Source organism: Lissotriton vulgaris, chromosome 3_1, assembly GCF_964263255.1.
Source record: "Lissotriton vulgaris chromosome 3_1, aLisVul1.2, whole genome shotgun sequence".
Lineage (NCBI taxonomy): Eukaryota > Metazoa > Chordata > Amphibia > Caudata > Salamandridae > Lissotriton > Lissotriton vulgaris.
Window position 1 is genome coordinate 795,259,842 of NC_141689.1, and position 16,958 is coordinate 795,276,799.

A 16,958-nucleotide genomic window follows, 5' to 3' on the forward strand; every position below is an offset into this window, starting at 1 on the left:
TGATTACCAGATTTTGCGTTGTGGTTCTGTCACTTTTCTGGCACAACCCTATGCAAAAATGCCTTAGTTATATATTGTAATGTGCTCAAATGTACTCATGATAGACCTACCAGACATGTGTGAGGTCTTAAGATCTGATGTCACTTCTTGTGATACCACTTCTTGTGAGGTCATGGGTTGTGATCTCACTTCCTGTGGCACCACGTGCCATGTCACGCGCAGTGATATCACAGGCAGTGATGTCACGTGCAGTGATGTCACGCACTGTGATGTCACGCACAGTGAATTTACTTGCATACTGCCTAACTTGGATAGTCCCTCCACTTCTATTTTTAGGATGTGTGCCCTGGTGACCTATTAATGTCAAAGCTTCCACATGTTAAAGAATTGCACTTTTTTTTAAATTTGATGAGACTTTATCACGTTTTATGTGCCCGTTGTTGTATAATTTACAGAACAATCATTTTCTGCGCTCGGCTCACGCACAGGCTCTAAGAGCCGAGGTAGACCCCTGGCTCTGCTCAGCCAGGCCCTTGGCTCTGCTAAGGTCTGGCTCGTGCACAGGCTCTAAGAGTCGAGCCAGGCCCTTGGCTCCACTCTGGCTCGCTCACCTTTACGTAAGTTTAAGCTTCTTGGCGGATGCTTGGGTTGACTTTTCACTTCTCCAAACTCCCGTGGTGTGAGGCTTGAAACCCCCGCTGAGAATACCTGGCGCTTTTCTAAGAAGGCCTGTGACTGAAAGAGTTAACGCCCAGCATCCCCAGCGCAGGAGTGCCTTGGCTCTGAGGCCATTGACTGCAGCTTCTTAAGGGTACAAAGGGGAGGCGAACAATGACTATTATGCTGTGTGTGCGGCTCGTATCACATCTTGGCACCGTCCTCGCTTCGCATGGAAAACATCTGCAGCAGCTGGTGCAGGGCCGGGCTCTGAATTATCCACGCGCCGGCTTACACTGGGCGCGCGGGCATTGCCCACGGAGGGGCGCTGTGCTTCATCCGCGTTCACGTGGCTCTCGAAAAAGCGTATTTTGCCCTCTTCTGTGTGCGCGAGAAAATGGATGTTTTTTCTGTTTTTTACATTCGCCAGCAGCAGAACATCGACCAACGGCTATTTTTACCAACTCCCCAATTCAAAGGCAAAACCCGCTCTTTGAACAGTTATTTCTGGCCTCCCGCCCCCTGTCAGGGGTTGGGGCAGCAGCCTACCTCAGTTTATTCAGAAATCCATTCTCCCCAGCCAATATTTTTTCCAGTCCTTAAAATCTGAGACACTATACAACTAAAGAGGAGCAACGACACATTCTAGATTATTTTGATGTACAATTGGTTCTGCATAAAAAATGCAAATCCTAGTAATGGTTAGTAGGGAAGGACGACAGTTTATTTTTGAGACACAAACACACAGACTGTGTTCACCACGATACACGGGAGTCTGAATCATATCTGCAAGGCCAGGATTCAAAATCCGGGTCCCTCGGTGTCTCCACGAGTCCTACTTTGTCGTCTCCCCTCCTTGTGTGTGTGTGCTCCTCTTGCAGGTGACTCTTCCGGTCGGAAGCGGAAAGAGCCGTATTACGTCAACATTGGGATGTCTTTTTTCCTGTGATGACAAGCTCGGTCCTAAACCCCGGCCGCTCCCCTGCTACCCGTTCCTGGCCAACCTGCCTCCTCCCCACCTTTCCGGCACCGTTTGAAGACAGGTGGGGAAACAGCAGTTTCCCTGACCACCTTGTATTTCAGGAGCTTCAAATTCTGACTTTGTAATAGAACATGCGCAGGGGCGGCCTTAGGCATGTTCAAGCTGTGCACCTGCACAGGGCCGCCAAACCCCAGGGGCCGCCACGCCAATATATATCCTTAATATAATAATCCTCTGAGGATGGATACATATGTGTGTGGCGGCCCCTGGCAGGGATTTGGCGGTCTCCGGCTCTGTTCCACTTCCAAACACCCTGACCCCCCCCCCCTCTTCACTGGCCTACGCGCTCCCTTTTTTCGGGGCCCCTACCTACGCTCCCTGCCCAGGGCCGCCATGAGCCTAGAGCCTCCCCTGACATACGTGTCCCTCAGATACAGGGGACCCTCCCCTAAGGCAGGCAGGAACATTCTCTCGTTCTCGAATGCATAGAGCCCTGATAGACATTGCCTGTCTCAGCAGCCAATGAGAGCACAGCATTCGGTCATCACATGCTGAGCTGGTTTATACATTATACAATGCAATATGAAGTATGACAGATTATATATATATTTTTTCTTTTAAGGGAACGTCTCAAGTAAAAGATTTCTGCTCATGGCTTACATCTTTGCTTGCTTGCTCTTTTTGATTGAACCAGACAGCTGTGTTTGCCAACTTTCTCGTAATTCCTGAGCAGGCTGCTTGTCTTCATTAATGGCGTTGACAGCCAAGTGATGGTTGCATTTGCTATCAGAATCATCAAGGGTGTGTGCGTAAATTATGCTCAATTTGTGCTGAGAAAAGCAGACATTGACTTGACCAAGAGGACTGCTCACTAATGATGGTGAGGCACGTGTTACCACCAGCGGGTAAGCGTGTGGGGCGGGAGGGGCATCAAGTCAATAGACAACGTAATGGGGAAAATTAAATAAATAGATAATTCGTATTCCCTCGTCTGTCGACATCCCTCCGCCCGCCTCACAGCGCTTACCTGCACGGACCGCTGCAGGTTACCACCATCGTGACAAACCCACTCCAGTTCAGCATCTCTGACTGCCTCTCATCAGTCGTAAGCACACCGCAGATGGCAAATGCAACCTGTTTTTAACTAATCGTCTTTGTAACCAGCTATGTGAAGGCCTTGGTACTCAATTCACAAAGGCAAACTTACCACATGAGTAAATCTACAGGTGTAAGTTTACTCTTACAGTTTGAAGTAAATGTACTACTTTTGGCTGCCAATCACATACAAGTGTAAATATACTACAAAGCATAGGCTGGCGTGTCTCCACCCTGTGAAACCAGTGGGGAGCCTAATTTACGAGCGTAAGTTTACTACTTGAAACTTTTCACACATAGGCAGAGATCGCCATCATGGGGGCAGAGGTCTCCCTATGGTAAAGTATAGGGTACAATAAAAAAGTTTATAAAACTGAAAAAATACAAAAAATGTGTGTACGTTAAATATGAATGTAAATTAAATTAATATATTTATTTTAAATATAGAACAAAAAAAATGTTACAGCACTATTAACAATTTCGAATTACATATTACATTTTTTAAAGTATAATAATTTAAATAACAAAACACATAAGTAAAACGTTTTTATTTTGCCATTATGTAGCAAAAGGTATCAATTTATGTATAGAAACAATACATTTTTTTTAAACAGTTACATTTATATTCAAGTTAAATCAATGGTATTAAATTAATTGAAATTAAAATATCAGTTATTTGTAGGTGTGTGTATATATATATATATATATATATATAATATCAAATTTATATTCATATTTAAGAAATCAAATTAAATTAATTTATTGTCATTATATTTCCCATGGGATGTTATTTTATGTTCTCCATTATTGTTCATGGGAAGATGTTGCAGTACCAATCATTAACCATATGTGGTGCTGGACTTACTCCAGATCTGTTTTCCAGTACAGTTCTACTGTTTTGGGCTGCTTTGGCTGTAGTAACTTTAGAAGTGCAGTTTGGGGATGGGATTACTCTTTTGTGGGTGCGTGCATGTCCCTCGCTAAACCCATTCTTGCCCTAATTTATCCCCTCCTTTGTCGTCTGAAAACTCCCCACATTTAATTGTACCTATTTCTCATTTTCCAGCCACTCTTAGATCCCACCCACATTTACTGCTAAAACGTAGGCTTGCATGTTTAGAGATCTCCACAGTCATTCGGGATCTCTGCACATAAAAGACAAAAAAGGCAAGGCGTAGACCTCCACATGTAGGTTTGTGGATCGCATGGTGTAGTAGGTGAATAGTACTATTGTAGAACTACTAAACATGCTGCAAAATGCACTGTGTTAATAAGTCTCTTTGAGTGTCAGTGAAGGGTGTGAGAATGTTATCAGTATTCAGTGGTTTTCTTTCTCACTATGAGAGCTTCAACACACAGTTTGTGCGCATGTGTGTTTATGTGGCCAAAGTGCTGGTTTGCTCTGTGTCCATTGTCTTTATTATTTTCAGAAAAAGGGTTTTATTGTGACTTTAATATTTGCAGATAAATCACGTATATGGTCGGTAAAAGGGAGTACTTATATACAGTGAACGAGTACATATATACTGAATTGGTGGGGACACCTTGCTTGATGCATCGTTTAGCAGTTTAAGGTGCCAGAACTTTATTTTGGATCTTTGTGTTTTTTAATCAGTTGGAGATATCCACAGGTTAGTGGTGGATCTCTCTGTTTTTGAATCATTACAAGACATCCAATGACTTGTAATGACCTCCCTCGTTTTTGAATCAGTAGAAGGTTCCAGGAGGTTATCTGTGGATCTTCCTGTTCTTAAATCAGTAGGAGCTATCAAGATATTAGTGGCGGCGCTCTGTGCTTTTGAATCATTAAGAGACATCCACAGATTTATTGTGGACTTGTGTGTTTTTGGATCAGCAGCAGGAATCCAGAACGTGTTGTGTTTTTGGATCAGTAGCAGGAATCCAGAGGCTTGTTGTGTTTGTTGTGTTTGTTGATCAGTAACAGGAATCCAGAGGCTTGTTGTATTTTTGATCAGTAGCAGGAATCCAGAGGCTTGTTGTATTTGTTGTGTTTTTTGATCAGTAGCAGGAATCCAGAGGCTTGTTGTGTTTGTTGTGTTTTTTGATCAGTAGCAGGAATCCAGAGGCTTGTTGTATTTGTTGTGTTTTTTGATCAGTAGCAGGAATCCAGAGGCTTGTTGTATTTGTTGTGTTTTTTGATCAGTAGCAGGAATCCAGAGGCTTGTTGTATTTGTTGTGTTTTTTGATCAGTAGCAGGAATCCAGAGGCTTGTTGTGTTTGTTGTGTTTTTTGATCAGTAGCAGGAATCCAGAGGCTTGTTGTATTTGTTGTGTTTTTTGATCAGTAGCAGGAATCCAGAGGCTTGTTGTATTTGTTGTGTTTTTTGATCAGTAGCAGGAATCCAGAGGCTTGTTGTATTTGTTGTGTTTTTTGATCAGTAGCAGGAATCCAGAGGCTTGTTGTGTTTGTTGTGTTTTTTGATCAGTAGCAGGAATCCAGAGGCTTGTTGTGTTTGTTGTGTTTTTTGATCAGTAGCAGGAATCCAGAGGTTTGTTGTGTTTTTTAATCGGTAAGAGGCATCTAAAGGTTTGGTGTGGCGTTCTGTGGTTTTGGATTAGTCGGAAGTATCCAGCGAGTTGTTGTGGCCCTCAGTGTTTTTGAATTAGTAGGAGGTATCCAGAGGTTAGTTGTGGACCTCTCTGTTTTCGAATCATTAAAAGGTATCCAATGACTTGTAATGCACCTCCCTGTTTTGAATCAGTAGAAAGGTTTTAGGTTTGTTGTGGACCTTCCTGTTCTTGAATCAGTAGGAGATGTCAATATATTAGTGGTGGCGCTCTGTGCTTTTGCATCAGTAGGACATATCCACAGGTTTCTTGTGGACTTATGTGTTTATTGGATCAGTAGCAGGAATACAGAGGTGTGTTGGGTTTCTTGTGTTTTTGAATCGGTAAGAGGTATCCAGAGGTTTGTTGTGGATCTCTGTACTTTTGCATTTCCTTTAGTCCAGGACAGTGTGCTTGATGAGCGCTCATTCAAACGAGAAGGAAAACCCCGCCTCTTTACCGCTCGCCTCACAAAGATGAACTTCCAAGTGTTTTAGAAATTCTTTTCCAGGGAAACTTCACTTTCTTCCCAAAAATATTATCATCATCTCAGTCTGCCGTACAGAACTCCTTCTAGCTCTGGAGAAGACCCCATAAGATGCTTCAAGTGCTTTGAAGCGAATTTTCAGCACTCACATGACTCTTAGCTTTACTGTCCATGGGCAGAGAAGACCTGATGATAATTTACCCTCTTAGTTACTTATTAAAATAAAAGTAACAATTCAGTAAGGTTCATGATAAAAATGACATGGAATTGCACATTTGATGAAACAGGCCTTAGAGAGAAGTTTCTTCCTAATGGATGAACATTTTCTCTCTACCTGGTAGCTGAGAGCACTGGGGCTCTGTGAGAACAGGTTCCTTTGCAGGCCAATGAACCAGAACAGCTTCAACAGAATAAACGCCTAAACACCCAGTGCAACACAGGTACAGGGTATCTGTGCTGAAGTATGAAAAATAGTCTGTGCAACATTGTCTTGGTCCTCAAGCCTGCCAGTTCGGGGCATGCAGGACTCCTCACCATGGTTTAATCCTCAGGCAGAGGGCATTTCTGTGGTGTGCATCCTCTGCACAGGCATGACATGTGGGACTGTTCCTCTCAACCACTGGCTACAAGAAACAGTTGCTTTTACTTCTGTGGTATGCACCTAACCCAGTGCTCTGTCTCGTAGATCTGTGCCTCTCAGTGGTTAAGCCTCAGCCAAGGGGCAGTCCCTTTATTTTCTATGGAGTACCTAATCCGTCTCCAGAATGCTGACGTGTGGTGCTGTGCCTCTCTGTGCTTTACCCTCAAATCCAATGTTGTGTCAGAAGAATTTACTTGGAGTATTGTATTGCATTTTTTTTTGTTTTGATCCTATGTGGGAAATGTTTCCATGCACCGAGGTGCAGTTATCGTGCTCTAGGATGCTGCGCTTATCAGCGTGATGAATGAAGAGGTTTGCAGTTTATGATTGTTAGTAAGCTGGCAGCTTTTAGCAGATCTCCAGGTCTCTTTATGGTATTTCTTATGATCATAGTCCACTTATCTGGTTACTTCACTAGGTTGCCCATTGTGAGATATCTTGTTTGAAGTTGTAAGGTACCGCCGCATCGACACCCTGGTATGTGTGGCTGTAACTTTTGGCAGTTTTCCCCTTGGATTTAGTGAGTAGCCACACTATTTTCTGTGGTGCGCCTCTTTCTCAATGTCCCGCACATACAGACAGCAACAGCTGTGCCATGGAGTGCATAGCAAGTGTGGCGATTTCACACTGATAGAATTCTAAGCGCCACTGTGAGCATACCAGTGCCCTCGCGTGGTCTCTCGTTTGTGGGCCTCTCCCTTGTGGTACTGACATATAACCTCTTTTTACCACAGGGCTTTCTGCCAGGCAGGTGCCCCAAGTGTGTAGAACAGTGCCAGCTGTGTCCCTTACTTATTCTTAATGGCAGCTGTACGTTACTCTGTGTGGTCAGAGACCTAGCCAGGTAGTCATGGGCCCAGTGCAAGGAAGGGAATGCCCCAGCCGCTCTTTGAACTGTGAAATACAGCAATAATCAGGGTTCAGTGTGTCCCTCAGGCCTCTGGGCCCCGGTGCCACTGCACCTGCTCCACCAATGGAAGCTACGCCCCTGCGTGTGGTCTGTAAAGTGGTATAGCTGCGTAACGTTTGCGAGGGGGGAAGGAGGTGGCCATCTTTCTGTTGTTCCTGTCTTTGACCCGCAGCCATCTCTTGACATACATGGTTATTGTATTTGATCCCAGGCAAAGAGAGCAGGAGCAGAGCATATCCGCCACTCTGGATAAAAAAACGCTTGTTACTTTCTATGCTTATTGGATAATGTCCCGAAATAGTTGATGCTAAGAGTTTGCGCTCCAGAGTCCGTGAAATTCCCACGGTGGCGAAAATGAATGACTGACAACGGGCGGCAAATGCTTTCACTCTGTGGCCTTATACTGTGGAATACACCTGAGCTGATATGAGAGGATAAAAGTCTGCCAAAGTTAATGAAAAAGCTCAAAACTCCTTTGCAGCCCAACGGGCGTGCCAGGGGCATTGACAAGGTGAAGCGAGACAACAGCCTTTGGGTACCACGTGATGGTGGTGGTGCCTGAGACCAGTAAAATGTAAAGTTGTTTTTTTTTATGTGTTTGAGGGTTTTGCAGGAAGCGCTTAAAATCCTCACACTTTAATACCATGCAGACGCCTAAAGATAAAGTTCAAATCTGTGTACACACCGCACTGTCAGGTACCTGAAATCACTCAAACCGTTTATTTTCCACCTTCTCTCTGACTCTCTCTCTCTCAGCTACCTTTCTAGATTCGTCCTATTCTCCTTCTCTCTAGATCTTCCTACACTGTCCGGCTTTTTCACTCACCTCTTTTTGCTCCCCCATGTTGTCTCAGTTTTGCCCTCTTTGTGGGTTATGCTCACAAACATAAAAAAGTAATAACTGCACCTCGCAGGTTTACTCCTGTAATTTGAGTAGATGGCGGCTTTTTTAGGGATTCTCAAAACTCCCCAGGAGTATTCCTGGAAATCCACACAAGCCATAGACTATCATGCATACTCCTTTTCCACCTCCATTTTACTACCGGTTATTAGCACATACAACATTTCTTCTGTTTTTTCGCCACAGCGAGTTTGTTTTTTCTCTGGAGAAACGCATATAAATCAAGACATTTGTGGACGGTTCCTTTCACTCTTCCGCACTCTGTTCTTTTTCAAGAGTATCAGGAATATGTTTATTTAATTCCAGGTAGAAATGGACATGCAAATGGTTGTGAATAACCAACAAAAGTTGCGACTTTATTCGTGGATCATTCTGTTTGCATTATTGTCACTTAGGTACACACCTTTCCTGCTCCGATCCCAAATTTAGTTCTCCAGAAATCCACCAATTGCATTTTCGGATGTAAATATCCAGAATATCTGTTTCTGTGAAACAGTATCCCAAAATGTACAGCAGCAGTTGGCTGTTCAGCACACTTTTTCAGGAGCTTAGCTATCAATAGTGCAGCAGGTGCAGTGGTACCAGGCCCAAGGGAGTGACCTGTCCGTTGTACCCCAGTTATAAACGGGATAAAGTACCCCATGCTGTACATCAAAGGGATACTGCCAGTCACCCATGAATTCTATGACTTTATAGAGAAGCAGGGCAGAGTTTTTTTATACGGTCATGGCACTCCGAGGGTCCCATAGCACCATTACTACGTCATGGCAGTCACGCCACCTATTTTGAACTTAGATGTGAAAAACGTCTTTATTAATCGTAGCTCACTCATTCAACTGTTCATTGGCGCTATATCCAGACGTCTCACTGTCATGAGTGGTGTTGTGGTGCTGTGCAGCCTGTGGTTTGACAAACTCCGCAGACACCTCCTGACCAGAGTGCCGATGCCTTCTATGTGACTCTTGACAAATCAACTACCCCTCCCCCCACCCCCGAAAAAAATGTCATCATATCCAGGTCTCACCCTGCGTCGGGTCGGAAGACCTGTTGAACAAGAGTAGCCCATTGACGACCCTCATTCAGCCATCTGGCAAATGCATCCCTTATCCTGTTTGGAATTGTCGTGTGTTTGTTTATTCTGCTGGTGTGGTGACCTCACCGAGGGCTCGGCCCTTAATCAAAGTGCTGCACTCTTTTAACTTCGTTTCGTCGTGCCCTAGCTGCTCCTGTCTGTCACCGGAGAACGCTGATTCCCACGAGGCGGATATGAGGTCAAGTTGAGGCGTGCTGCTGGGAGGACATGTTGTTGTTACATTGCAGAGATGGAGGGCCCTGCTTTGAGCCAATCCGCCAATACTGGCTGCAGGTGGCCTAGGTGAAAGTCACCTCCCCGAGGCGTTCTTGGTCACAGGCTGGCACGCGGAGCTGGTATGATGCGCGGTACGAAGGTTCATTGATGGGGGTTAGGGCATGTCTGGCTCTGAAACACTTTGTCTAGCAGGGCACATTCACCCATTTCAGTAAGAGAAAATTATATATGAAAGGCCCGAAGGACAAGGGGCACTGAAAGAAGAAGGGGAGAAATTATTTGGGATGAAAACTGAAGTTGACTCCGAAGGTTTCTGTCCCCCCACAAGACTGTCTGCCTCTGTGTCTAGTAGCACCAACAGCAAAACACGAATGTTAAGGCATTGAGCGTCTAATTGGGTTAAAGCGAACAGATATTAAGACATGTACCTTTTGACTAGTACCTGTCAGTGCCCTTCTGCCTCTGCTCTCCTGACCCCTATTATCTTTCTCTGCAGGTGCCAGGATGAGTGCCCAGTCGGCTTTTATGGAATGAAGTGTGCCGAAGTGTGCCGGTGCCAGAATGGTGGAAAGTGCTACCACATCAGCGGGGCGTGCCTCTGTGAGCCGGGCTACACCGGGGAGAGGTGTGAGACCAGGATGTGTGCAGACGACAGGCTCTATGGCATCCGCTGTGACAAGTTGTGCCCTTGCCACGTCAAGAACACGCACAGGTGAGTGGGAGGCATCAAGATAATTCTACGGTTGAGTGCCTGGGAATGGCCCCTTGTTAGCATCATTGCTGTGCCTTTTCCCTCAAACTCACACTTACATTTATATTGCACGAATGCAAGAGTTCTGTGTGTCAACTACTAACGAAGGGTTCTGATTTACAAAGGTTGTTGCTCACTCCAAGACTAGTAGATACAAAAAGACACTCGGGATTCAAAATTCAAACTCCTAACTTAGAGAATTTAGAGGAGGTGGATACTGGAATCCTAAAGTGTACTTATGACATGGGAAAAACCACCTTTAAGACCGAGTTTCAGAAATGTTAAGTCTTATTGCAGGGGAAGGAAAGGGAGAGTATTGGGAGTGAAAATTGCATGGAACATCCTCAGACTGATAGGCTTGTGAGTCATCATAAATATTTGCATTGCCTTCACATCTGGAAATTATTGTTCAGTTCCTTCTTTAAAAAAAACAGGCGTTTTCACTGAGGGAGTATATAGGGCATAGGAAAGAGAGGAGAAAATATAAACCAGATTACCATTGACAGGAATTCCCACCTAATTGAAAATGTGCCCTTGTAAATATTGGTTTGTAGTACTACTGAAAATGTAAAGCTAGAGAACACTTTAATGAGGGCTCCTGTGGCTGTGTGTGTTTGTGAACCCTCAGAAGTTGTAAATATAGTCAAACATGGTTAGAATCCTATAGGGGTAGATTGTTGACCTTGTGTTAGCAGGCCTTTGTGATTCAGGCCCAAAATGTGAATGTATGTGGAACCATAAACTGTTCTATGCCGCCCTATAGGTGTGCTGTTAATAGTTCAGAGGTGCATGAGAAAGAAGGTTTTGCCCAAATTCCTCTTTTGTTTGTTTGTCATGATATTTGATGTTGGGGACGTTGAAGCAATGATTTAACATATGGATTAATGATAAATGGTTAGTCATTGTTTACAATGTGCAAATATATGTGATACATATTCTACATGCATTTCACCCAGATCATTTAGCTTTCGCCAAAAACACAAGCACCTCAATGTAACTTCAAAGGCCAAAAACTTGCCAGCCAGGCATTGCTCGGCATCCTTATTGGGCCTTTTCTCAAGAACCATAGACCGATAAGATGGCGGGACCTAGCATCCTGGTGGTTATTGTAAACCAACCACTGTCTTCACTACTCATTGTTGCCAGTGCCGCCCCATGCCTCCATATTCACTGAGGATTTTCAAACATACCCCACCCCTCATCCCAGAGTAACTTGGCTGGGGTCTTTACACAATTCCTGTGATACTTTAGTACAAAACCGATTCGGAGTATATTGAAGTGATTGTGGCTTCAATAACACGCTGATGTTGGCTTCACTCCAAGGAACTGTGAAACCTTTTACAAAGAACATTTTCATGATAGCAAGAGCCCCTCTGGCATAATTTGTGGTTGGTAAACCTGAACAGTGGGATTAAATAAAATCCACATATAAAGTAAACCAGAATGCCATGTGGAGGATACCTTATGATATAGAGCGTCCACTTCTTTTTCATTCATTTATAATGTAGAATTTCAACTTTTGGAGGGGGTGACTCTTGTTTCTGCTGGTGAGTTGGGCCTGAAAACGCAGCTCACTATTTTTATCAGAGCACTTTATACCCATGCGCCAATGGTCATTCAGCCAATGGACAGACTACGCACTAAGCACCATCAGGAGAGACTAGATCACAGATCAAGCACCACATTCACAGGAGCACAGAGACTGTCACACAAGCTGCTGTACAGTGTTTATATTTACAGTTTTCCAAAGTCCCTTTACAGCCACTTTGTGGGAGAAGAAAGGAAGCTTCACATAAGCAGAGGACGGTACATCCTTGACTTACTGGAGTTTAAGAAGGAGACAAAGACCTGGCTGTTCCCCAGCAGAGGATGAACGATAGTAACAACCGAGAGACAGCCTTTGAGCATCATAAGGATGGTGACGTCAGCGCTGGGCAACAGAACATCCGCCCCCAGTACTGGTACCAGAAGTCCGACAAGGATGCGCGACTTCGCCTCACCGGGGCTTGGAATGGAAGTCTAGAAGTGCTGGTACTCACAACCCCAGAGCACCTGCGTGCTGCTGAAGTGCCTCCACTTCAACCATCATAAGTATTGCACCCTTGCAGCGAAGTGCAGGTGCTCGCCCTCTCAAATGAAAGAAGTGGGGTACTGGGTTACTGACAGTACCAGCCCATTTAAAGCACTGCCACCCGCTCTCTTTCACTCCACTACATGCATAAGTGGATCTACGCATACATGTGACATGATGCTAGCTGCGGCTGTCAGTCAGGCGTGGCGCCAAAGCGCTGGCGTCATATGAAGAGGTTGGTGGTGGTTTAGCTGCGTAGAGAGGACACAGTTTGAAAACACTCCTCTCTCCTGGAGATTTGAACATTTTCTGTGCATCCATCTTCGTAATGTGGCTCCCCCTTTACTCCACTGTGCATCAGCCGAAGGGGGGGAGCCAGTGGCCAGCTCCCTTCTCCTATGGCCTTCTGTCCAGAATGAGGACCAGGAAGGCAGGAATGCTGTGTTCTTGAACCACCTTGTTTCAGCAAAAAGCAGAAGCATAGAAGCATACTGCCAATTAAGAGAACGGCTTGAGAACTGGCGCATCCGGCTGTACATCTAATTACAAATGACAGAACGCTGATTGGATGTCAATCAATACTGGAGCAGTCGCGTGCGAACACTCGCTGCGGGGCAGCAATTAACCGTGTCTTCCCTACACGAGCACCCGTGCCAAATAAATATGCAAATGAGCGTTCGTTCAGACAGGTCGCTGGGGCGCCGTTCTGCATTATCCAGGGTCTCGTTCTGAAAATAGATGGCTGAAGGTCTTCAGTGTACGTCAGAGGTACCATAGTTTAACCCTGTCACTGGGCACTTGTTTGACACAACACTTTGACCCTCGAGTCATGGATGAGTTTGTTTGGGAGTTTGCCTCGGATGTTCCCAACAGATAGCTATGTTTGTTCCTAATGACCACTTCCGGTGTCATGGGCATGGGTTTACAATTTGCCTACCTTGAGGGAGGGGCTGCTTCAGAGCATCACAGGTGGGTTGTTTTCTGCTGTTTTAAGTTAAGATAGATTTTCGCTTGTTGGGCCTCTGCTCTTTCATGAGCAGCTCCTGGGGGAGCTAAGGAAAGATAAAGCCAAGAGATGCAAGGTAGTAAACCCGAGACGTGTGAGGTGATTCAAGACGTAAGAGAGAGCAATAAAATAAAAATAAAACAATTAAACCACCTCCATTGTCAAATGCGGTATTATACAAAACCACAGCCATTCAGGTGGGAGATGTGCTACGAGTGAGAGTCTGGGTCCTGAGTTGGTTTTATGGATTGTACTGCATAGTAAATGTCAACCAGGTGCAGTATTTAATATATCCAATGCAACTGAGCACAAACAGGTGCAGGGTGCTGTCTACTCCCGTGTACCACACTCAAATCTTTTCCCAGCAAACGGGAGGCTGTATCATAGACTGCTGTATCCAAGGTCCAGCTAGCATCAGGAACAGACGACAAACTAACTCCTCAGTCACCCCCCTTAAAGCCACACTACACATTAATCACGTGTGTGATAAATATACATTGTATAAAATAACAAGGTCTTTGGACCTACCTCTGTTGTGAATCAGCGCTCTCCTGTCTCAGGATGCAAGACTTACGAGGACAACTCACAGCCCTTCCAGCCGAGGGGACATTTAATGCAGGCTGGTACGTTCAACGTGTGTGGGGAAAGAAATCCTAAGATGTTATACATTGAATCATCTATACGGTGCACTGGAGGCGTAGCAAAATATACACCAGGTGTACGGGTAACACATAAACCTTAGCAAAGTGGAAGGTAAACAGAACGACGTGTGACTGTAAACAAAGAATTTGACTGAGGAAATGGTTGAAATGCAAATCCACGTGGAAGACTTGTAAAAGGCCTGGCAGTGTTGGAGGTGGGAGCCATGTCGCTACTGTGTCTTATGTGTTATGGCCCAAATGGATGAGGGCGGCAGAATGTGGCGGTAAGCTGTGTTCGATCTCTTGAAAAGGAGGCGCTCTGCAGTGCCACATTGGTCGGTTCAAGGTCAAGTTCTTTTAAATGCCTTAAGAAGGGACATGCAGAAGATTTGTTCAGTAAGACATGCTTATTTGCAGTCGACGCTAAGAAACTTACACAGAAAGCGGGCTGCCCTTATAAAAATTGTAGGGTAACAGAAGAGGTGGCAGCTCAAGCTCAACTCAGCTAAAGCCACAGACATTGTAGACAGAAATCATGAGGCGTAGAACAGGATTGCCGAAACCTTAGATTTGCTGTTACCACACAGGACCTGTTGAAGCCTTATGTTATGTTATGTTATTTTGAGTTGTGTTGTATTATGTTATGTTAATGTGAAATGATTTAGCATGATGTTTGTATGCCACGTCTGCTTCTATTGCATAAACCTGACACCACTGCATGTGTCAGACGTTGAAAAGTAACTCAAATGGGTCAAAAATTCACTAGAAGTGTGGGCCAAAGCTCTCCTACATGTAAACCGTTTTTGAACAAATTCGTTTGAGTATCTTCCTTGCAGTACCCTCCTTCCTCCGGTGAAGTGTTCTCACATGGAGCCCTGCACTGCAAACGCACAGACTCCACCATCACCTTCTTAAACGTTGGAAGTGCACATACCCCAGGGAGTTTAAGGAGGGCTGGACGGGGGGAAGAGTTGATGTCTTGGAAAAGTACCATGGAGATTGGTCCACTAGAATGCTTAGTGTGAAAGATTACGCAGTTTAATACAATCTGTTGTCACTATTAGGAAATGGAACCCAGCCGATCCTGAAATGATGTAGCAACTGTGGCGTAAAGCATGGCATACCGGCTCTGTTTAGAGTCCCTTGGTGTCTGCCTGGTGCACCGGCAGGGAGGCCCTGGAGTGGCGTGTCTAGTTATGAACCACATCTCCTAGAAGGAGAGGCTTTGGAATTCAGACATGTCTGTAACTACAGAGAAGGGAAGAGAGAGGGAGAGAATGAAGCAACATTCACTCCTCTTAAGGGCTAGGGTGGCCTCAGTGCAAGGGTACTTCTAAACTCAGGCACCCTGATTTGTGACTAGATCCTTATGAGAAGGTTCCCGCTAAAGGAGAACAAAATATTGCCTCACGGGAAGAGCCTTCTTTTAGTCCCAGGGGAGAAAAAATAGATAGTATATTCAGATATTCTTGGGACAAGATCTGAAGAGCAACATCAGAGAGCCAATACGGATAGATCTAGAGGCCAAGTAGCATCTGTACTTCAAAGGAACAGATAGGATGGGACATAATAGAAGGTGCCCTTACCTGAGTAAGGTTGGGCCTCTATGAGACAGACAGATCCTTACGGGGTGCATTACCTTTGCAGCAAGGGTAGCACTTAGCCGCCTTTACAGCACCAGCTCCAAAACTCGTCTGAACTAGTGTCCAGGGCACACGTCAGACGGGGTACCTCCTGCTCAGGACATGTGGGGGGAAGGCCCACCTATCCCCAGTTGTCTTTCACAAGTGACTCTGCTGCCAGCCAGATGACATGCTAGATAGCACACTAACCAGGGATCTTCACTATTAGGGGCCCTCGTGTGGCACACCCCAGGTTAGTGTAGGCAAAATCTTATCAACCGTGAAAGAGAAATGGGACAGGGTACCAGGCGCTGACTTCCAGCATCAGGTGTGAACTATATGAAGGATCAGTTTGGTTAAAGTGAGGAACAGGCTCCAAATCGGTTTAGGATTGCATTGCTGGGATCTTATTTTTAAGCGGGTAAAACAGAAAAATGCTTACACAGTGCCATTGTGTCTCCTAGAATTGGGAATCCCTTTCTAGAGAGATGGAGTTGGCAGGTTGAAGTCCAGGGAGGTGTACACAAACGGCTGTTTTTCTTTCTCACATAATCTTACGATGATAAATGTGAAAACAGGTCTTATCTCATTGGCCCCCGTTTAGTTTGTAATGGAACTAGACACAAGAAGATGAAGGGATCTGCCTCAAATGCTCACTTTGTACAAGAGCGGAAGTGGGAATGGACAGAAGGTCTGTTGTTACAGCAGGTGACATTTTAGCCAAACAAAATGATCTGCAAGTTCTTCGAACGGTGTTGCTACTCGACATTGAATATACTGGTAACTGGCAACGCGAGTATCGGTTGCTGTATAGAAATTATTTGGACCTAGACATGATTTGAGTCCCAGTCACTCCTGCCAGGTAAGTAAGTATCAAGAGAGGTTGATCCGCAGGGTCTGAGCGGTAAGATGGCTGTTTTATGCGAGAGAGAGAAACAGGTTCAGACACTCAAGCACACTGAGTACTTTAAAGAACTCTCAGTCAGCCTCGGTATGAATACAAGGAAGAAGATCTAACCATTGGCTGTTACACCCAAGAGGTAGAAAACCAGTAAAAACAAAACTCATACACAAACACCTGCCCACCTATTGACGCAAGAGCACACATTCACCGGGTCAGCAGTGTAACGTCGCGCCCCGGCTGTGAGAGCACTTATCCTGGACCGCTAAAGGGGACGGATGTGTTTTCTTGTTTGTCCTCCTTTGACCTCTCTGTTGATCTCTTCCACTAATGTGTTTGTCACCTGTGGCCACAGAGGGTCTTTTCTACATTACAGACAGTGTAGGAGGGAATGGGTTCTTGAAGGGCCAGGAACAAG

At 45.1% G+C, this 16,958-nt stretch overlaps 1 protein-coding gene across 1 annotated transcript in view; it reads left to right on the forward strand.

The window, feature by feature from the left end:
* Nucleotides 1–16,958, forward strand: part of MEGF10 (multiple EGF like domains 10) — a 302,219-nt gene that overhangs the window by 191,859 nt on the left and 93,402 nt on the right. The window contains exon 9 of the mRNA XM_086961113.1: nucleotides 10,045–10,260. Within this exon, the coding sequence (XP_086817239.1) occupies nucleotides 10,045–10,260 (216 nt within the window). The remainder of the gene's footprint in view (nucleotides 1–10,044; nucleotides 10,261–16,958) is intronic.